The sequence below is a fragment of the Entelurus aequoreus genome, linkage group LG04 (genome assembly GCF_033978785.1).
Source record: "Entelurus aequoreus isolate RoL-2023_Sb linkage group LG04, RoL_Eaeq_v1.1, whole genome shotgun sequence".
Lineage (NCBI taxonomy): Eukaryota > Metazoa > Chordata > Actinopteri > Syngnathiformes > Syngnathidae > Entelurus > Entelurus aequoreus.
Genome location: NC_084734.1, coordinates 52,594,384 through 52,618,204, shown reverse-complemented (window position 1 = coordinate 52,618,204; position 23,821 = coordinate 52,594,384). Strand labels below are relative to the sequence as shown.

General features: G+C 42.6%; 1 protein-coding gene across 1 annotated transcript; it reads left to right on the top strand.

Annotated features, from left to right (window-relative positions):
- Positions 1-21,633: 21,633 nt before the first annotated feature.
- LOC133647906 (uncharacterized) lies at positions 21,634-23,387 on the top strand. The gene is made up of 2 exons (XM_062043658.1): positions 21,634-22,910; positions 23,074-23,387. The coding sequence occupies exons 1-2, from the start codon at positions 22,263-22,265 to the stop codon at positions 23,251-23,253; spliced, it is 828 nt and encodes a 275-aa protein (XP_061899642.1). The 5' UTR covers positions 21,634-22,262; the 3' UTR covers positions 23,254-23,387.
- The last annotated feature ends 434 nt before the right edge of the window (positions 23,388-23,821 follow it).

Below are 23,821 nucleotides of genomic sequence, written 5' to 3'. Positions count from 1 at the left end.
AGTTTGAAGCCGCAGCCAAGCGACACTGCACTTCCTCATCATACATTTATTTTAATTGAAGAGTTTTTGCCGTGCAAAGATGCCCTGTTGTGCGACATGAGGATGCACCAATCACAGAAAATGTGGAAAAGATCACATACGTTTCCCGCAACCCAGAAAGACGAAAAATATGGGAAGTGAATGTTTGCCGGAAAGGTTGGGGAGTCAATAACGGTTTCTTGTGCGAGGGAAGCAAGCATACAGTACATGCAGATGGGAAACGATGTGTATCTCACTCTGAGTAACAGTGAAACAATATACTTTGTCTGACAAGACTTTGCTTCAAAATTGCACATTTTCTGCATGTCACCAATTTTTCAAATTAAATTAATAAATAATGCAGTAAAAAGCAGCATTAGTCAGTATGGTGATAATGAAATCAGGAATCCATGACTCTCCACAGCAAAACCTTTGAAAAATATTTTAAAAAAGCTAAAGACAAAGTACAGACATACTGTATATAGCGCCGATATTACAAACAATACATTAGAAGCAGACACCAAAGCTGACATCGTCAAACAAAAGTCATAATTTCTCTGTAATTGTTGGTCAAAAGCGAATGAGGATTTTGGCAAACAGAGGGTCATATGTTTATTTCTGGTCGTAGTGTATTTTCTGACGTACCTTTCGCCGGCGGGAGCGTGTTAGAGAGCCACCGGTCACTTCCATACATCCATTTTCTACCGCTTGTCCATATTGGGGTCGCGGGGAGTGCTGGAGCCTATCCCAGCTGCATTCGGGCGGAAGGCGGGGTACACCCTGGACAAGTCGCCACCTTATCACAGGGCCAACACAGATAGACAGACAACATTCACACTCACATTCACACACTAGGGACCATTTAGTGTTGCCAATCAACCTATCCCCAGGTGCATGTCTTTGGAGGTGGGAGGAAGCCGGAGTACCCGGAGGGAACCCACGCAGTCACGGGGAGAACATGCAAACTCCACACAGAAAGACATAGATCGAACCCAGGACCTTTGTATTGTGAGGCACATGCACTAACCCCTGTGACACCGTGCTGCCCCACTGGTCACTTAACACTGCATAAATGCAGCAGAGGAATGCATCAAATACGGCTGAAAAAAAGTGCCCCATAGTTATACTTCGCCGAGATAAAAGCATGTTTTATTGTAAGTTTATGAGTTAGAGCAGTGGTCCCCAACCTTTTTGTAACGCTTGAAAATTTGTTCCAAGGACTGATGGGGATTAAAAAAAAAATTAAAAATTAAAAAAAATTTGTTGTTTTTTTTTTGTCATTAAGAAATACAATCATGCGTGCTTACAGACTGTATCCCTGCAGACTGTGTTGATCTATATTGATATATAATGTAGGAACCAGAAATATTAATAACAGAAAGAAACAACCCTTTTGTGCGAATGAGTGTGAATGAGTGTAAATGGGGAGGGAGGTTTTTTGGGTTTGTGCACTAATTGTAAGTGTATCTTGTGTTTTTGATGTTGGTTTAATAAAAAAATATATATATATTTTTTATTTGTATTTTTTATTTTTTAAAATTAATTTCTTGTGCGGCCCGGTACCAATCGATCCACGGACCGGTAACGGGCCGCGGCCCGGTGGTTGGGGACCACTGAGTTAGAGTATATTGAGAATTATCATTTTCAAAACTAAACTTCAGAACGACTCAATTGCATGCTTCCAGACACAGCCGCACACACATTCTAGGTACCAAACATGGCGCCTCTCGTTTAGTTGTCCATACTCTCACTATACAAGGCTTTGAACTGACCCCGAGTCGTGTATAAGGAGAGTATGTCCAACTCTGTTTCAGACAATCTCCTCAATGATTGGTCAAAAGCACTCACATGACTACAGGGCGCCATGACTGTTACCAACAGCTGATGCTATGTGTTTGCGGCGCTTCCTCGTTAAGTTTTTCTATGTGTAAAAATACCCTTTTGTGCAGCCAGTGCCGGCCCAAGCCTCCATGGGGCCCTAAGCAAAATTTGATTTTGGGGCCCTCTATTTCTGCCAATAATATTGATTGTTGATCATTCACACATCTACTATAAACTCATTGCGGCTCTGACAGTGTTGTTTATATTATCCTATTGTCAGCCTGGTATGTCTTTACAAATGACATGTCATTTATAAAGATATGGGGGTGGCCCAGTTAAGAACATAAATAATACCAATGAATGAACGAATGATGTCCAGAGTGCCACATCCATCCATTTTCTACCGCTTGTCCCTTTTTGGGATCACAGGGGGTGCTGGAGGCTATCTCAGCTGCATTCGGGCGGAAGGCGGGGTACACCCTGGACAAGTCGCCACCTCATCGCAGGGCCAACACAGACAGACAGACAACATTCACACTCACATTCACACACTAGGGCCAATTTAGTGTTGCCAATCAACCTATCCCCAGGTGCATGTTTTTGGAGGTGGGAGAAAGCCGGAGTACCCGGAGGGAACCCACGCAGTCACGGGGAGAACATGCAAACTCCACACAGAAAGATCCCGAGCCCGGGATTGAACTCACGACCTTCGTATTGTGAGGCACATGCACTAACCCCTGTACCACCGTGCTGCCCATATGCCACATATGGTTCCTAATCTTAAAATGTAGAAAACATTCAGCTTCAAGAGTGGCCTGGGGTTGAACAGTCCAAGTGATAAAGCTTTGTATTTACAGTAAAAGTGTCATCTTGTCTCATCAGTCTTGTACATATTAGTCTTTAATTACTAGTTTATATTTTTAGTTAATTGTTCATATTTAATGTTTACTTTGTACAAAGAAAGCGCAGTCTACTGAAGTTAAATTCCATGTGTGTTAAACATAACTGGACAATAAAGCTGATTCTGATTCACTTTATTATTGCACCTATGTTGACCCAATCCCGCTGTCCCTCGGCTGCCAGTTTTAAGGACTTTTTGGAAAATAATTTGCAGCAAAAGCAATAGACTGCATCTTTACTTATTGAAAAAGTCAGCCAGCTACGCTTGACTTTTTCCCCATTGACTAGCTGTCTGTAGGTATAATGATAATGAAAACTTCGGCCATCATGCCGTTTGGGGAATGAAAAGTTCTCCTTAATAGACAGTGGTCCTCTGATCACCTGCTCAGTCCTGTCTGAATCTGAGAGGAAAGAAGGCCACTCAGCTGGGTCAACTGGCGGAGCTGATGATGGTCCATGTGTGAAGGGGACGTTGTGGTGGAAGTTGCTGAGGAAGTGACCAAACAAAGACAATGACTAAAAAAGAAGGACCTACAAGGTCATTAAATTGCACTGTTGGACATAATTATTAATCTCAGAGTGTTCTGCAGTACAATGAGCAATTATAAAGGGTGTTTTGCAGTTAACTTACTAGATAAATCAGCTGCGGTTTCAGACATGGAGGGGACAGTGGGCACAGAGGATGGAGGTGTGTGAGAGAGCACTGTAGAGGATGGAGATGGACCTAAGATGAAATACATACATACATACATACATACATACATACATATAGACACACATATTAATGAGATACTTTGACTATATTAATTTCCCTTCAGGTGTAATGTTTATACTAAGAAATTAAATGTATACTGTATGGTGACAGTCTTTTCCTCACCTGATTCATCACTCACAGTTGAGCCTGAGGATGTGGACTGGCTCTGAGCTGATTCTGTGCCTCCAAAGTATTTTAACAATGCTCCTGGGGAAGTTTCACATAACTTATGAGTTGATGTAAAAAATAATGTTTATTTTACTCACATAAATTACCGTGCTCTGCTGCAAACAATTTGTGCTAACAACATATCTCACTAGTAACCTGATGCTAAAAACATATTGCTAGCACCGCGCTAGCTAGCTAACGTCACCTAGCTAAAGCTAATTACAGCTACAAATCTCTTTGATAAACTTTTTATTACCAAGTCATGCAAACATACCTTTATCATGGCAATTTTTCTCCTCTTCCACTTTCTTCTTCTTCCTTTTTTCTGCACCTGAAGGATATGTCCTTTTTTGTGACATTGTTTTGCCTCTAGCTGCGCTTTTGATGCCCAGTGCGCACTGGCATTGCACGGCAGGCGGCAAACGTCACAGGTGCAGAAGAGGCAGCTTAAAGAGAGGCGGGAAGAATCACTAGGCCTAGATCAGCAGCAGCACTCTGTTGACCTAAAATTGTGTTTTTGTACAATAATATATCTTTGATCATTTAGAAATCATCAGTCAGACTCGTACATGCAAAAAATAAAAATACAAATTTTTTGTTAATTGCTTTGCGCCTATAACAATCCGGATGGTACTTTTCCTCTTTGGTCCGGAGGACACGACGTCCACAGTTTCCAAAAACAATTTGAAATGTGGACTCGTCAGACCACAGAATACTTTTCCACTTTGTATCAGTCCATCTTAGATGAGCTCAGGCCCAGCGAAGCCGACGGCGTTTCTGGGTGTTGTTGATAAACAGTTTTCGCCTTGCATAGGAGAGTTTTAACTTGCATTTACAGATGTAGCGACCAACTGTGGTTACTGACAGTGGGTTTCTGAAGTGTTCCTGAGCCCATGTGGTGATATCCTTTACACACTGATGTCGCTTTTTGATGCAGTACAGCCTGAGGGATCGAAGGTCACGGGCTTAGCTGCTTACGTGCAGTGATTTCTCCAGATTCTCTGAACCCTTTGATGATATTATGGACCGTAGATGGTGAAATCCCTAAATTCCTTGCAATAGCTGGTTGAAAAAGGTTTTTCTTAAACTGTTCAACAATTTGCTCACGCATTTGTTGACAAAGTGGTGACCCTTGCCCCATCCTTGTTTGTGAATGACTGGGCATTTCATGGAATCTACTTGTATACCCAATCATGGCACCCACCTGTTCCCAATTTGCCTGTTCACCTGTGGGATGTTCCAAATAAGTGTTTGATGAGCATCCCTCAACTTTATCAGTATTTATTGCCACCGTTCCCAACTTCTGTGTCACGTGCTGCTGTCATGAAATTCTAAAGTTAATGATTATTTGCACAAAAAAAAAATGTTTATCAGTTTGAACATCAAATATGTTGTCTTTGTAGCATATTCAACTGAATATGGGTTGAAAATGATTTGCAAATCATTGTATTCCGTTTCTATTTACATCTAACACAATTTCCCAACTCATATGGAAACGGGGTTTGTATAATACATTTTTTATTTTTTTATTTTGCAGAAAAACAAAACATTTAAAAAGGATTGTGTAAGATTAAGGCTATATTGAGGCCCCTAAGCAGAATTTTATTCCTGATACAAGTCTGACTGGCATCGTACTGCGACTGCCTTACAAGCCAAACGATATGCTCACTGTAGAACAGTGAGAATGTTTGGGGAAATATTCCATTATTTTCTGATCAGTGACATAGCAAGAAGGATCTGGGAATTAATTTGCGTAGGAATTTTATTAGAAGTGCCTTGTCATTCATTAACATTTGACATGCGCCTTTTTATGCAACAAGGGGCCCCCCTACTGTAAAGTAAAATAAGGTTTAGCCAATCAGTGGCCATAATACTGAACAGCATGCTCTCATTAGTTTGGTCTCATCTAATGGCCATTATTACTGTAGTATTGATATATTCTATTTATTTAACACATTTTTGGGCTTAATTTAGGCCATTAAAAAGGTAGAATATACTTTTTTTAAATATTACGAAGCACAATGTGGCGAGGGACAATTCCTTTAGTAGCCTTTACAACAACAGTAAATAGACCTACTCCTTCTCTTCCTTGTAAAATGACCAGCTGGTTCCTGAAATGCTGTCGAGTTATTTATAAACGTACACGTTGTCAAGCAGAATGTTGTCATTCTCCACATGCTGAGGGAACAAACCAAGAATTACAGCATGGATCCTAATTTGTCTCATAATAATAAAAATGCATTTTCTTTGTTTTTGGATTCTCATTTCTCCTCAGAAGGATAGAATCTTCCACTTTGGTTCAAACAGAATGTGTAAACAAAGCAGCAGGGTAACAATATTGATAAATGTCGTCCGGTTGTCACCTCCTGTCACAAGCATTGATGTCAGTCTGCAAAGCTTTTTTTCCATCAAAATCATCCTCTACAGCTTTTATAATCACCTTCAAAAAGGGATATGGCAGTGAAGTGTTGAAAAAATCTTCTGTAAATGTAATGGAGTGTTAAGCATAATGTATTTATCATGCAAAAGTAAGAAATCATTCTTGACTGTTAACAACTTGTGAACGATGGGAGTCGTTTGTGCTCAGCTGTGGTGGAACACTTCATCTACTTGGCCAAGCCTGCCCACCCATCACATACAAGTACTTCAACGTACTTGATGAGGTGACATTGTTCTCGCTCTGTGAGGCTGTGGTAAGGTACCGGAAGTATTTACTGTATGGTAAAACTATTCAACTGGCAGCACTGGGGCCAAATCCGGCACGTGAATGACTCCATGCCGGCTCCCATGTTCATTTCAAGACTTGGGAGACAAACATTTTTGCAGCAACTTTCTAAAAACACTAGTGCTCCTGTTGTACAGAGGAACTTGGACTACTGTAAACACATTGGCAGATCTTTGTATTGACATTTTAACCTTGCTAATAAACCTAGAACACTGGGGACCAAACTTGTGATTTACATAACCGAGGCGTTCCTCAAGGAACCTGTATAAGTCCTCTACTTTTTGGCAGATGCACATGTTTTGTGTTGCTGTAGCTTGTTTACTTCAGTCATTTGTTCAACTTCTTCAGTTATACTAGTTGTGTTCCTCAATGTTCCATTTTAAGTCCTCTCTTTTTCATCATTTAGGCCAGGGGTCACCAACGCGGTGCCCGCGGGCACCAGGTAGCCCGTAAGGACCAGACGAGTCGCCCGCTGGCCTGTTCTAAAAATAGCTCAAATAGCAGCACTTACCAGTGAGCTGGCATTTACAGAGAAAAAAAGTGCTGCACTTTCCCTCTGTGCAGATGGTGCTGAAAGACAATGCTTCTGCATCTGAGGCTTTTGACAAAGTTGCAGAAAAGTACTCTCAGGTCATTAACAGAGTTGGGCAAGAGTTTGAGGACAGGTTTTGTGACCTGGATCAGCTTGAGCCATGTGTGTCGTTCATTTCTAATCCTTTCATGAACATGGACATATCATGCATTGCTGAGCAGTTGAGTGCAACATTCAGCCTGGATGCTGAACAGGTGGAGATTGAAATTGTAACACTGCAAAATGACCTCCACCTCAAAGCCCACCAGGCTGCACCAAACTTTTGGTGCCTTGTTGACACAGAAAAGTACAGTGGTGTATGCACAGCAGCTATGAAAGTTGCAAGCCTGTTTGGTTCAACTTATCTTTGTGAATCAGCCTTTTCTGACATACTTCATCAAGAACAAACACAGAACACACCTCGCTGATGCACATCTGTAAGACTCACTCAGAGTTGCAGTGTCAAGTTACACACCAGAGTACAACACACTAGTTAACAGCATGCAATGCCAGGCTTCCCACTAACTGACAAAGAAACAGATAACAGATTTGGTGTCCAGTTCAAAGTGTGACATGATTTATTTAAAAATTTGACAGTTGACTTTTGTATTTTACATGAGTTATTATTTGTACAAACATGGTGCAAAGTAATTCATGATTTGTTAAAAAACGTTAGTGGCTAGCTAGTTAAAATGGGACATTGTGATTTCACAAGACTGTCTTAGAAGTGATCATCTGAAAATGTTCAGTTTGAAAAATGTGCACTTAGAGAAAATATAAAAATAAAGTGTTGCATATTGATATTTATCTGTTTCTATATATATTTATTGTGAGAAATCATTAAGACGATCAGTGTTTCCACAAAGATAAATATCATTAATTATTAATAATAACATAGAGTTAAAGGTAAATTGAGCAAATTGGCTATTTCTGGCAATTTATTTAAGTGTGTATCAAACTGGTAGCCCTTCGCATTAATCAGTACCCAAGAAGTAGCTCTTGGTTTCAAAAAGGTTGGTGACCCCTGATTTAGGCTATTCAACTGGTGGCCCCCTTGTTGAGTTCAAAAACTTGACTAAAATTGTTGCTGCATGTTCTTAAAAACAGTATTGTGCTGTCACACAGATGATCTTTGACAGCAGAGTATTCCTGCAAATCTGACAAAATAAATAGACCAAAATCAAATGTCTATTGGTTCTCCGGAATTGTTGCTTGCATTGAACAAAGAGAGCACAGTCAACCAAGTCAAATTCCTTGTGTGTTAAACATACTTGGCCAATAAAGCTGATTCTGATATACACACAAATTATAGTAATGTCACAGTGACAAGTCAGGTCCTTATCTTTCTAGAAATGTGCCTTTCAAAACAATTTAGTTGAATATCCCTCCCTTAGGGGTCACAGACCACCCGTTGAAGACCTCTGATCCGGGGTTAATACTACCATGCTTTTATTTTGAAGCTAACTTTGCACTGACAAGGAATTCGCTGTCTGCAGGTTTTAATGCAGCGTAAAAGAGACAGGAAAAAGACAAACGTTCTCATTTGATGTCAATGCAAGAGGTCAACCTGCATGTACTGTATGTCCTTGTCGACTGAAGCAGCCACATTTGGATAAAAAGAACATTGTGGACAATGAATAGAAAAATCAGATTCCTTCTTTCTCATTGTGTTCGTTTGTGTCCAATTAAGACTCACTAAGCGGAAATTTTAGGTCTTAGATTTCTTCTACAGTGTGATCGATTGAAGCAAAATTGTCTTAAACAAAAATAGTCCTCGTCCTGCTCAGATCAAGAAGGGCGCGCTCTCCTTTGATCAACACATTTAGCTTGGATTCCCATGGCAACGCATCCTGGTGGTGCTGATTTGTAGTCCTGGATTTGGTGTGTCCTTCCTGCGGTCACATAACATCTCCCTATACTCTCATTTCCACATTGTGTGTGAGACTTAAAGTATAAGAGCTCTGAGTTGTCTGGTATTGGCAAACATATTAGGTATAAGAATGTACCTCTTATATGTCTGCTTGAGTGAATTGATCATGTCTTACCAAATCTACACGTTGTACTTGCAAAAGAAAGATTATATATTAAATATGACTTCTGTATGCAATATGGCGTGTCCTCTGCATTACCCTGGAGTCCGACAGTACAGTACTGCTGTTGTCTCAACTTTTAAGTAAAGAACTTATATAGTGAGGTCTGAGAGGCAATTTTCCATCTTACTGGACTCAGCAACACATGTGGAAGGTTGAAAACAAGGTTAAAGTACACACAAGACGGTACTCGTAATATTTTCTCAAAACAAATCATTTTCCATCTGACAATGTTTAACATTGAAGACATACATACATACATACATACATACACTAATAGAATGGAACTTTGTCATTGCACTTAAAAAGTACAATAAAACTGGTTTTCAGAACAACCCGTAGAAGAACAGACATAGTACAGGGGTAGACAGAAAAGGAAGACTGGTGGGTCGCCAACAAGCGGCGGCCCATAGAGAGGTATAGTAAGTAAAGTTAAACATTGGAGGAGGATTAACAATGGGGGCTGATTAACCACCGTGCTATTCACAATACAATGCCATTTATTTAAATCATGTCAAACATGTACAGCACAATAAGCAAGTACACATGCACTAAAACAATTCAACATCCAAGTCCAAAAAGAAGCAGGGAGAAATAAAGCTTATTTTATCCTACCCTTGTCCCATACTAAGTGTCTGATTTGGTATCAGGCACTGTTCTTCAGCAGTTGTGTTTTGTAGACACCATATGCTTACAATGTTTCTTAAACAGGCACATGTGTACAATGTTTAAGTCAAGAATATTCAAATTAAATTTATAAGGATTTAAAGGCCTACTGAAATGATTTTTTTTTATTTAAACGGGGATAGCAGATCCATTCTATGTGTCATACTTGATCATTTCGCGATATTGCCATATTTTTGCTGAAAGGATTTAGTAGAGAACATCGACGATAAAGTTCGCAACTTTTGGTCGCTGATAAAAAAAAACCTTGCCTGTACCGGAAGTAGCGTGACGTCGCAGGTTGAAGGGCTCCTCACATTTCCCCATTGTTTACACCAGCAGCGAGAGCGATTCGGACCGAGAAAGCGACGATTACCCCATTAATTTGAGTGAGGATGAAAGATTTGTGGATGAGGAAAGTGAGAGTGAAGGACTACAGTGCAGTGCAGGACGTATCTTTTTTCGCTCTGACCGTAACTTAGGTACAAGGGCTCATTGGATTCCAGACTTTCTCCTTTTTCTATTGTGGATCACGGATTTGTATTTTAAACCACCTCGGCTACTATATCCTCTTGAAAATGAGAGTCGAGAACGCGAAATGGACATTCACAGTGACTTTTATCCTCACGACAATACATCGGCGAAGCACTTTAGCTACTGAGCTAACGGGATAGCATCGGGCTCAAATGCAGATAGAAACAAAATAAATAAACCCCTGACTGGAAGGATAGACAGAAAATCAACAATACTATTAAACCATGGACATGTAAATACACAGTTAATAATTTCCAGCTTGGCGAAGCTTAACAATGCTGTTGCTAACGACGTCATTGAAGCTAACTTAGCTACGGGACGGCGGCGGCGGGCGTTGTAGCTTTCGAAGACACCCCGGCCGCCGTCAGAGTCGGCAAGAAACATATATTTCCCCAAAGTTACGTACGTGACATGCACATAGCGACACGCACGTACGGGCAAGCGATCAAATGTTTAGAAGCCAAAGCTGTACTCACGGTAGCGCGTCTGCTATCCATCTCAAAGTCCTCCTGGTTGTGTTGCTGTAGTCCGCCGCTAATACACCGATCCCACCTACAGCTTTCTTCTTTGCAGTCTCCATTGTTCATTAAACAAATTGCAAAAGATTCACCAACACAGATAGAGGGAGGGGGGGGGGGGGGGGGGGTTACCCACATATGCGGTCCTCTCCAAGGTTTCTCATAGTCATTCACATTGACGTCCCACTGGGGTGAGTTTTCCTTGCCCGTATGTGAGCTCTGTACCGAGGATGTCGTTGTGGCTTGTACAGCCCTTTGAGACACTTGTGATTTAGGGCTATATAAATAAACATTGATTGATTGATTGACAGATGTCCAGAATACTGTGGAATTTTGGGATGAAAACAGAGCGTTTTGTATTGGATTCAATGGGTCCGAATACTTCCGTATCAACCATTGACGTCACACGCATACGTCATCATACATAGACGTTTTCAACCGGAAGTGTGGCGGGAAATTTAAAATTGCACTTTATAAGTTAACCCGGCCGTATTGGCATGTGTTGCAATGTTAAGATTTCATCATTGATATATAAACTATCAGACTGCGTGGTCGGTAGTGGTGGGTTTCAGTAGGCCTTTAGTGGTATTTATATGCTGTATAATAGCAATGTTAATGTAACTGAGAGTGTACAAATGGACACAATAAGGGTCCATTACTATTAACTATCTGTCATTTAGCTTCGCTCACCCTACAACTACCTCTAGGGGTCCCCGCACCCCACTGTATGTACTTTTTTTAGTTTGCCTTTTCTTTGGCCCACCCCTATAATGTTATTCATTTCCTCTACCTACTGTAAAAAAAAAAAAAAACAGCATCTATCTATATCTTGACAAAAAACAATAACTTGTGTGTTGTTTGGGAACAGTTGGTAATATATGTGCAGTAAAACCTTTTATGAACTCAACCCACTTAAATTTGTGTTGGGCGTCTTCGATGAAGAGAGCAGTTATGATTTTGGTTTAAATAGTAAACAACTAAAAACTAAGGTTTTAGGCATTGTTTTCTCTAAACACGTTAATTTGTCTAAATTAGGCCAATGACATGCATTGTTGTGTGTTTCCTGCATGTCATCTTAATCACTAAAGAAAAAATCTAATCTGTAGGAGAGAATTCCTCTACCATTTTCAAGTTGGGTTTTTTTTTTTTTTGAGTGGTCAGCTTGAAGTGTCCCTCTGTCTCTGACTCCCTTGACATGAGACTGTTATGATTTTACTTACTAGTTTCGATGACCCGCCTTATCTTGCCTCTGATTGGCCAGTCCGTAGTGTTTTGCCCTAACCTTAGCCAATTGTGACTCATCATACGAATACCAACAAATCAGCATGGATTTTCTCCATATGTATGGATGTTCTCATTCATACAGGCCTTTGTATTTTCTCCGTATTATTTTTGGCCTGAATTGGCAGTCCATTTTGTCTCTTTGTAGCTTTTAGCTTTGATGTAAGCTACCTAGCTAGATGAGTCTAAAAGTAGCTCAGCTACAGGAAAAGCTACTTGTTTAAAAAGTAGCCAAGCTACCTGCAAGCTACTGGAAAATGTAGTTAAGCTTCATAGCTTAGCTACATATAGTTTGTTACTGCCCATCACTGCCTGTACCAATGTTGCGGCCTTGACTTTTGGCCGATATCAGCACAAATCATACATACTTATTTTGTAGTGAGCAATGTTAGAAAAAAGTCTGATCCGTTGATATGTTTTTGTGATCTGCGTGCTGGATCCTTGCGCTGCTGAGTGCTTGAGCTGAGTCTGGAATGGACTGGATACTGTTCAGTTGTTATATCTTGTTTTCCTACACTTACCAGTATGCATTCATTTCAGTTTGTCCTAGGTGTGTTGCTATAGTCTGGAAGTAGTCTTAGCTATTAAGTTGAATCAGCCAGTCATGTCTTTTGTTAAGGCCCACAAATTGTTTATACTGTAAATATTGTACTTGTTAGACACAATCTGTTTAATTGTAACGTGCACACTAGTTGTATTTATGATTGCCAAATTTGGAAGTGTTGAAATCTACCTGTAAACTTGCCAATGCCAAACAATAGCACGTATATGATATATTCAATGTAAATTAGCATCAAGCTAACGCATTTGTTTTAATGAGTTTGATTTATTCTGCAATGTCACAAATAAGTTATTGTGTATCTCATGTACTCTGGAATGCGCTTGCTGTCCAAAGTCGGGACCCAGGGTGGACCACTCATCTGTGCATCAGTTGGGGACGTCTCTGCGCTGCTGACCTGTCTCCACTGAAGATGATCTCCTGCTGGCCCCACTATGGACTGGACTCTCACACTATTATGTTGGATCCACTATGGACTGGACTCTCACACTATTATGTTAGATCCACTATGGACTGGACTTTCACACTAATATGCTAGATCCACTCAACGTCCATTGCACCAGTCGCCCAGGGGGGGAATCCCACATCTGCGGTGCCCTCCAAGGTTTCTCATTGTCATCCCATTGGGTTGAGTTTTTCTTGCCCTGATGTGGGATCTGAGCCGAGGATGTCTTTGTGGCTAGTGCAGCCCTTTGAGATACTTGTGATTTAGGGCTATATAAGTAAACTTTGATTGATTGATTGATTGATTGATTGATTGATTGATTGATTGATTGATTGATTGATTGATTGATTGATTGATTGATTGATCATGTAAGTTATTTACTTTATTTCCGTATGTTCACTTTTACAGTGTTTTGAAGTAAAGACTTAAAAGGCTCTCAATTGGAGACAACATGGTGTGTGTCTGCTAAGCTAGCAAGAACAGATTGGCAGGAGCAGGACGACAGCTTGTATCGGGGTCTTTATATCGGACGTTATAGATACAGATCGATATGATCTGATAGCTGGTTTTTTTGGGCTGATAATGAACTGTTATCTGAAATCAATATTGGATCAGGACATCCCTATTTTAAAGTATCATAAAGTTCAAGAAATATGTTGCAAGTGCAAATTATTACTCCAAATAGCTTTGTGGTGCTTTATATTGTGTGCTGACTCACAGAAGCAACACAGCACATATGATAAAAACATTGCCCTGTCCTGGTTTACGTCATACCTCAACAACAGAACCTTCTCTGTGAACATTCCTCCCGCTGTGTCAACCTCACCTGTGGGGTCCCCCAGGGCTCAATACTGGGTCCCATCCTGTTCTCCATCTACATGCTCCCCCTCAGCCAAGTCATTAATCGCCATAAAATTTCCTTTCACTGCTACGCTGACGATACTCAAATCTATCTTCCACTCAAGACAGACGATCCCTCTGGGCTGGACCTTTTGAAAGACTGCTTGCGGGACATAAAGGAGTGGATGTCACAAAGCTTCCTGCAGCTCAATGACACCAAGAGTGAAATTCTTCTGTTTGGCAACTCCACCTCGGTCAGTCAGATCAGAAATAATTTGGGAAGTTTGGCCACTCTTGAAAAACCCCATGTCAAAAACCTTGGGGTCATATTCGACCCAGACCTCAAGTTTGACAAACAAGTGAAATCTGTGGTGAAATCCTGTTTTTTCCAACTACGCACCATAGCCAAGATCAAGTCTTTCCTCTCCCCCAGTGACCTACGGAGGGTCGTGTTGATGCTTATTTTTTCTAGACTGGACTATTGCAATGCCCTTTATGCTGGGGTCACCGACAAGACCATCCATAGCATGCAGCTAGTACAAAATGCGGCTGCCAGGCTGGTGCCAGGCGCAAAAATGAGGGAACATATTTCTCCCATCCTCTCCTCCCTTCACTGGCTCCCAGTGAAGCGTAGAGTGAAATTTAAGATCGTCATGTTTGTCTTCAAAGCGCTCAATGGTCTCGCCCCAGCTTATATTAAAGATCTCCTGGACCAACCCACCAGCTCCAGGCTGGGTCGTTGCCTTAGATCTGACAACCAGATGACCCTGAAGGTCCCACGGTCAAACCTAGTGACAAGGGGAGACCGTGCTTCCTCAGTGATGGCACCTAGGTTGTGGAATAAGCTCCCCCTGAGTATTAAGTCCGCCACCACTCTGGACTCTTTTAGAGCACGGCTTAAAACTCACCTTTTTACCGCAGATGACTTTTAATTTATGTTTTCATTGTGAGTCTTAAATGTTTAGTTTAGATTCCTTTGTGTGTCTCAGTCTCTGTTTCAGTTTTTTTTGTTTCTCCACTCGGGCTGCGGTTGGGGGGCGCATAATAAATGAAAAAAAAAAAAAAATTGTTGCTTGTGCTCGTCATCCTCGTTGGTCTCCACAGCAGGTCTGATCCCCTCCAGCATCAGCAGATGCAGACTTCGCTCCTCTGTTTTGCTGACACTTTTCCAGAGAAACAATTTGATGGAAGTTTTGATCGACATTTACACCTGAGCAGATGTTTATATGGAGCAAGAACAGATGTTTATATGGAGCAAAAACAGGAGGTTGTAGCTTGAGGCAAGATAGCAGCAGATGTACAGTAAGTCCAGCACAACATTTTAGTCAGGGCATACTTCCTTACACTGTTTTCCACACGCTGGGTGATGTCATTGTCTAATTTGCATAATTGGTAGTGGCACAAAAGCATGAAAAGCAAAGTGTTTATGCTTAGAAATACAAATAACGTAGTTCTGTCGACTCTTTTTTTTTATTTTTACAAACCTGTGAGAGCATTGAGATGGGTGAGTAACCTATGGGCACAGCAGGACCTGCTGCTGTACTCTTTTATGTCAGTCTCTAAAAGTCTCCAAGATGACAAGAATAAGTTGCTTGTTGCTTTTTAAAAAAAGAAAATCTAGAAGGCTCTGAATACTCGCCAACTGCAGCAACAACATTGTTGAGGTTTTGTTGCCATGATGCTAATATCAGTAACTTCAGCACAGACAGAGCTTTGTTGTTCACCATTGTTGTTGTTGTTGTTGTTTTGTGCATTCTTCTCATTCCTATGTTCCGATGACGGCACAGCGATGTCATTGTTATCAAAAAAGTAGTGGTTTGCTTGTCCACAGGTTAACGACAAGGTTTTGGTATTTTCCTTGGTTCTTGATACACGAAATAAAAAATACACTCTTTGTAACGATCTGTCACATCAGGTCTCACATGTTGTCATGTTTCCTTTATTTTCTGCATTTGTTTCCTGTTTGGCGCTTCTGGTTTAGTTCTACTTCCTGTCTGTCTCCCCGGACGCTTTTTTCCCGTCACCTGTCGGTGATTGGCAGCCTGGGCACACCTGGTTGTAATTGCCAATCAGGCTGTTATAAACACCTGCCTGGCCCTCTTGTCAGGGCTCGAGGATTAATTTGTGTCACAGACTTTGTTAGCGGCAAGCTGTTTACTTTACTGCACATCCCGTGTGATGTTTAAAAACTTGTCTTACCTGCACCTTGTCCTCCTGTCTCCTGCATTCTAAGGTCACAACCACCGCAGCCATGCAAGTTTGTGACACTCTTATTTATTTACTTCTGTGTTCCTCCACCTTGCCTCTGGCCTGAGAACTGTTTCCCTCACCTGCTCCTTGTTGAGAATCAGGAGACACACCTGTCCCTGGTTGTTAATCAGGAGGCTTCTTATGTTGTCAGTATGTCTGCTTGTATGCCTGTTCTTTGCTATTCTTGCCCTACTTGTGTTTTTGTTGATATGTGGTCCACTACCTCAACCACTCAAATGCTCTCTTATTTTATAAATAGACTTTCAGCTGCACATTATATGTTGTCTCTGCGTCTTGGGGTCGCGCCACCATCCACAATGTCAACACTATCTGAAGAAACTTCCCTAGGGCGCCATTGAAGCTAGAACCACAATTGTTACAACTTTTTTTTATCACTTCCGATACAAAACTGATATTGGAGCTTTGAGTGTTGGCCGATACCGATATTACTCTGATACAATATCAGCAGGAAGCATACATGCTTTTAATATTTTGTCGTGTAGAATGTTATAATGTTAATAATGTTCAAGTGAAATTAGTCAAACTAGGAACATTAGTAAGTATGAAAAACAATAACCTTAAGGTGTAAAAGTGTATGCTTTTATTATGTTGTAATGTGGAATGTTATGAAAAGTTAAATCTACTGAAATTACTCAAACAGAGAAAATGGTAGGTATGAAAAACACTAACCTTTTAACCGTTTATTGCATTTGAAGTGGAGTGTTAGTTTGTGTTTTTGCAACACCTAGTGGTTATAATTCATAATAATCAAGGGCATGACGCGGTACGTTGAATGATGCGGACACGTTTGTTACTTGATACTTTCTAATACGCTTGTGCCTGGGAGACTTTGTGTGTGTAAGTACTATGCAACTATAACTGTTTGATACTTGTTTATATTGACAAATGTGCTGTTTTATACTGCAATATTGTTCAACTCAGGACACGTATTACGTAGGTTGAGCTTGTGTGCTTAGCTGTTGTGTAGCTGCTAACTCCTAGTAGCCTATAGCCTACCATGTTTACCTTTTGTAAAAGACTGGACTAAAATACAAAAACAAATCAACCTTGTGTGCTTATTGGGTGACATTTAGATATTAACAGGCTGTCCAACTTTGCACACGTAAATACGCTGCAGGACTGCTAGAATCTAAGCTTATATTGTAGACTTTAGGTGAAAGCCGATATCATCCGATACTTTTTTTTTGCTGCTATGTGACCAATATCTTTTATCAATATTGAATCGAGACACCCATAATGATCATGATTATTCAGATAGGATCATGTTAACAAATGGTAACATTTGTTGCACATTTCTGGGCTTAAAAATTCATACAAGTTAGAATCAAAACATCATGGACTCAGACATCAACAAGTGATGTTGAAATAATTTCCTTCCAGATCAGCAGTTGAGCTGACTAGTGATATGTACAAATATAGAAAGCACTTTGTAGTCATGATCCATTCGCACCTTAGAAAACATCAATGTCTTTTGGGGAAACATGTCTCCTCATGAACAACATAATTGGGACAACTCAGAACAGAGAGAGAGAACACACACACATGCACACACACACACACACACACACACACACACACACACACACACACACACACGCACTGGGAGTATATGAGGCGTGTAGGAGTAAATGGATTGTAAATGAATAACTGGCTACCGGAGGAAGAAAAACCTTACGAAACAGTAAGAAGGTTTTCTAATTGCACTCATTCCAAAGTGAAGGGATTCCACAGAAGCGACGAGAGCTCACTAACGTCCTGGCCTATATATCAGCTTTGGAAATTTGGCCATTGGTCCTCACTTGAGGAGCTCCTCGGAGAGAGGAACTCTATTTCAAGTGTGCCTATTTATACACCGCCTGCCTCGATGGAGAGGTGAAATGAAGCAAGAACTTCTCGGCAATCAGGCCAGGAAGGCGAGCACTCGCACAGATCCAAAAGTCATTTTCACTTCACTACCAGACGTATTCAGTGGTTCCAGCAGAAATCTATGCGATCAATGGAACTATGCATCATTCCAATAAAAAACACATATTTATCAAACTTAGATCCCCTTTTATCATGTCTAACAAAAATATATATTTCAAATGAATGAAATGTTTTGCCTCCTACATTTGGGGTGTACAAAGTTTTTCCCCTGAGGTTCCACTATAGACTATGTTCACACTTTTGACCTATATGTGACACGTATCTCATGTTTATTCAAATCCAACTCTTTCGTATGTGGATATAAATTGGATATGTCATCCGACCTATAAACAGAGGTGGGTAGTAACCATACTTGCCAACCTTGAGACCTCCAATATCGGGAGATGGGGGGTAGGGGGTGGGGGGGGGGGGCTTGGTCGGGGGTGGGGGTGGGTGGTTGGGGGGGAGCGTGGTTATTTACAGCTAGAATTCACCAACTCGAGTATTTCATATATATTTCATATATATATACATATATATATATATGTATGAAATACTTGACTTTCAGTGAATTCTAGCTATATATATATACATATTTATTTTATTTACATAAAAGAAATACTTGAATTTCAGTGTTCCGGTGGCTATCCATTAGATGGCAGTATTGTCCTGTTTAACTTCTCCGTTCATGATGAGTATATCATTTCGGCCACCGTGTTCAATGGAGAAGTCTGTTCTACATATTTACAGGCAACATACACATTCCCCTTCGAACTGTCCTGGATGAACTGAAATTCTTGTTTCCATTCGTTTTGGAACTTGCAAGCGTATTGGGAAAGCGGACGTGAGAACAGGCTGTCCCCACTCAGTCTCAGGTCCGCATTGAGCTGGAGGGGGCGTGGCCTCCAGCTCCGGCTGAATACCGGGAGTTTGTCGGGAGAAAATCTCTGCCGGGAGGTTGTCGGGAGAGGCGCTGAATACCGGGATTCTCCCGCTAAAAACGGGAGGGTTGGCAAGTATGGTAGTAACTAGCGGTGGGTAACGAATCCAGTACTTTTTTGGCACCGACCAAATCCCGCCGGTCGTACAGGCACGTAAAATCCAACGGTGCTGTGTTTCCATACCTGGGTTGCGTGTGACGTCACTTTTTTTTTTTGCACTTCGGCACTTGTCGATTAATTCAGCAGTACTGAGAGCGCACTCAGCCAAACTACCTCTAGATAATGTTGCAATTTTCAATGCCAAGAGAGTAGTTGATTCAACAAATGCTCCAACATACATATGTTAGTGAGGCTCCACTTGTCCAAAAATGTGGAAACTTGATGCTAATATACAGCGCCTCAAATGTTTTTTTTTTTTGTAAACTGAATTTATTAGGATTTTTATACTTAGCAAACTTATGTACGTTCGACACCCCTGTATTAGATCAAATTTGTTCACAAGAAATTTCTGGCTTAGAAAACAAGTCTGGGACAGAATGAGCTATTTATGTGTATGAGTTGATACTATCGTAGCACAACACACACGTAACCATGAACTTTGTTCAATGTCTGATTTTTTATCTTCATGTTTGGGCTCTGTAACAGCTACAAAATATTTTCAGAATTGGAAAATCTTTGTATATATACCTTTTGAAAGAAAATTAGTATAAAATGTATATTGAGGCAACATGAAGTTACATATGTATCACTGTTATTATTATTAAAAAGATTCCCGGGCCACTGCTCCCCTCACCTCCCAGTGGGTGATCAAGGGTGATGGGTCAAATGCAGAGAATGATTTCGCCACACTTGTTGTGTGTGTGACAATCATTGGTACTTTAACTTTTTAACTTTAATATTACTACTATCATATTGTTGAACTCACTTATTTTTTAAAGAACGGTAGTAAAAATGAATTCGGGGAATTGTTTTGTTTTTTTACTGTTATATTGTTTTATATTGCTGAATTTAGTTACTTTAAAATAATTATTTGCATTAAAAATCTGTCTTGTGTTTTATCATAACGATAATCAACTAACAAGAGGCAACCCATGATCATTGCATTTCAAGTAAAAAGTATAAGTATTCTCTCTGTGGTACCAGCTGTATATTTACTTCAGAATCAGAATCAGAATCAGAATAGTTTTATTGCCATTGTTTGAGAACGGGTTCACAAACTAGGAATTTTTCTTGGTGCAAACGTGCGACATAAAACACACATAACACATATTTGGTAATAAAAAGAGCTGTGACTGAGCTATCAGATAGACTTAGAAGGGATTCAAGGAATTCAAGGAGCTGCTGTTAGGAGTTATTGTTCATTTCATCTATCTTCATTCATAGTAGTATGGATCCTACTTGGAGTAGGATCCATACCAAAATGGAGTATCGCCTACTCCTACCATCTCAAGTGTGGTCTTCTTTACTACTACTGTTAATACTAATATCTTGGCAAATAAATCATATTTTGAGGGCATCAGCATATGCAAAAATGTACCAAATGTTGCAAGCGTGTATCCTGGCAGAAATGGTCACATCATGACATATTACCAAGATGTGGCCAGCCCAGCCCAAGGATACAACAGCAGTGACTGGGATGGAAGAAACAGGATTCCAACCGTAAACCCTCCGGTCACTCCGCCACGCCGACCCAAACTCTTCATGTGTTATGAAGCAATGGCACAAAAACAAATAAACATGCTGAATCGTGGATACTGCACAGAGAGTGTGTCTTCATCAACCCTCATCATTGTTATGAAAGTGTTTCAAGCATGTGCCATCACTTCAACTACAACTACAATTAAATCATTGTCATTGTTTCCATTCTGCAAGGTGCTGGTTATCATTGATATCAATAGCTGTCAGGAGGAATTGCTTGGGTATATGAGTAAATTTCTGTGGTCATGTTTATTTATTTTGCTTTACAATCGTCAAAGTATATTACATGATTACTCTTCCACAATTTAACATGTCCGAAAAGGAATGGCAAGAAGCCAAGTTTATTTAATCGTACTTCTTAGCTCCGTTTCACAACAATTATTATTAACATATTCACTTCCTGTGTTCGATATGATCCATAGATAAAGAGGAGTTGATAGAAACATTGTTGGGTGATAAATAACTTCCGAATGTCCAATAAGCACTTCTTTAATATAACCGAATGAAGATTTTAATAATAAGTACAGGAGTAAAACTTTTTGTTTACATTGTTTACTTGGCAAAAAAGATGAACAGATTAACGGAGTAGATCAAAGAACAAGAATTGCAATCTTAAAAGATAAAAGACTTAAAAACTCATACAAAATATTTAACATAAACGAATAAGCCAGTAAATAAGAGCATACAAATATATTATTACTGTATAGCAGGGGTCCCCAAACTACGGCCAGCGGGATATATCCGGACCGCCAGCGTCCAAATTCCGGCCCACGATAGTCCCAAGTTAAAAAAATAAACAACTTTTTTTTTTAATTATAATTTATTTAAATCTGTCCTTTCTAATCCATTTTCTACCACTTGTTACTCTCGGTATCTCCTAGCTGTTCAGGCACAGAAACATTACCAAAAACATACATCATGCCATGATCCGGGTAACGGATCATGACATAACCCCCCCCTTAAGGGACGGATCCCAGACGTCCCAAACTAGAAACCCCTCCCCTAAAAAAAAAAAACCTCCAGAATAAGTCAAAAGTCACGGGAGGGTGGAGGGAGGTCTTGGTGGTGGGCCGCCCAGCCATGTGTCCCCGAAGCCACCGGGGACAAGTCAGGTGGCGGCGGCGAGTAGATTGTCGCCGCCTTTGTCGAGGCGGGCGACCTCGGAATGGCCATGTCTGTGGCCGTTGAGGCGGACGAGACTGACGCCAGAACCTCAGCAGTCTTTGAGTCCTACACCCAAGTCCTGGGCGTCGCTGCTGTTGGCGCCAAAAGCGTCCATAAAAAGTCCAGAGACGAGGAGGTGGGCGGCGCCGTGGTGTGGCCCGCCAGACACGAGTAGGTGGGCGGCGCCGTGGTGCGGCCCGCCTGACATGAGGAGGTGGGCACGTCGTCGGCGAAGCAGGCGTAGAAGCCGTGGGAGGCGTGGTAGGCGAGGCAGGTGTGGAAGCCGCGGGAAGCGTCATCGCCGTGGAAACAGGAAGCGTCGTCGCCGTGGAAGCAGGAGGCGTCGCCGTGGAAGCAGCAGGAGGCGTCGCCGTGGAAGCAGCAGGAGGCGTCGCCATGGAAGCAGGAGGCATCGCCATGGAAGCAGGAGGCTCGTCTGTCGGCGTGGGCGGAGCCAGAGGCGGAGCAGGCGGCTCGTCTGCCGGCGTGGGCGGAGCCATAGGCGGAGCAGGCGGCTCGTCTGCCGGCGTGGGCGGAGCCATAGGCGGAGCAGGCGGCTCGTCTGCCGGCGTGGGCGGAGCCATAGGCGGAGCAGGCGGCTCGTCTGCCGGCGTGGGCGGAGCCATAGGCGGAGCAGGCGGCTCGTCTGCCGGCGTGGGCGGAGCAGGCGGCTTGTCTGCCGGCGTGGGCGGAGCAGGCGGCTCGTCTGCCGGCGTGGGCGGAGCCAGAGGCGGAGCAGGCGGCTCGTCTGCCGGCGTGGGCGGAGCCAGAGGCGGAGCAGGCGGAGCAGGCGGCTCGTCTGTCGGCGTGGGCGGAGCAGGCGGCTTGTCTGCCGGCGTGGGCGGAGCAGGCGGCTTGTCTGCCGGCGTGGGCGGAGCAGGCGGCTCGTCTGCCGGCGTGGGCGGAGCCAGAGGCGGAGCAGGCGGCTCGTCTGCCGGCGTGGGCGGAGCCAGAGGCGGAGCAGGCGGCTCGTCTGTCGGCGTGGGCGGAGGTCTCAGCTGGACTGCTAGGTGGGCCGTAGGGGGAATCATCACCTGCAGCGCGGTGAGTATACTTCCCAGCTGTCTCTCCAAAGCATCAAGGCGAGCATCTTGGCGTTCCGCCATGGCGTTGACGCAAGCCCCAAGAACGCCAAACTGTTCCTCCTGTTGTCCAAGTTGTTTTTCCTGTTGGTTCAATGCCCTTTTTACTGGGTCGGTCTCTGCAGGGTCTCGTGTGCTTTGCAGAGCTGGAGCAGGAGGTGGAGAGGATGGTGTTTGCAGGACCACCAGCGTTGATGGTGGCGTCAGCGTGGCAGGCGTGGGAGGAGCCAGAGGAGCAGGAAGTAGGGCCGAAGCAGACAGCTCCCCCGCTGGAGGAGAGGCAGGCAGCAACCTCAGTGGAATGAGGTCTGCTTGCCCCGCTGACACGCTACCAGCACTGGCCCCCCCCTCAGGAAGCAGATTCCAGATGCTAGATGGAGCTGGTGGGGGGAGCGCTTGTGCGGGTTCGGCGGGAGCAGAGGGCACGGGCGGGTGGGCTCTAGGAAGCCTGGGAGCTGGCCTTGTGCGTGAGCGCCGCTGGCGTCTTTCTGGACAATTGCCAGCAGGTGGTGTCTGAGGGGAGGAGAAGCCGCACGGGAAGAGCCTGGCAGACAACGTTGGGGGAAAAGTGTCCATTTCGCAACCCTCATACGCATGTGCCTCTGTGCCTGCCCACTGCCCGAGCCTTCGCTTACCGGGTGGCGTGGACGATGTCCGGGTGGCTTGAGAGTGGGGGAGGAAGCGGGTCTCTGCTTCCGTCAACTTCGCCATCAGCTGCCCCCATGCCACCAGAGCGCCGGCCGGAAGGTCTTCTTCGGACAGCTCCGCTTCGTCTTCGCTCTCCCATGGCTGGACGTCCGCTCTGAGCTCCCGGAGGATGTCTTGCTTGTCCATGTTGGACAGGAACACTTCGTCTGGCTGGGTCAATCTGTT

Bases quoted from the DNA above. Each gene is read 5' to 3' on its own strand.
- LOC133647906 (XM_062043658.1), top strand. From the start codon at position 22,263: ATGGAAGCAGGAGGCATCGCCATGGAAGCAGGAGGCTCGTCTGTCGGC. The intron at 22,911-23,073 runs GTGAGTATACTT...CGGTCTCTGCAG, and splicing joins GAATCATCACCTGCAGCGCG to GGTCTCGTGTGCTTTGCAGA.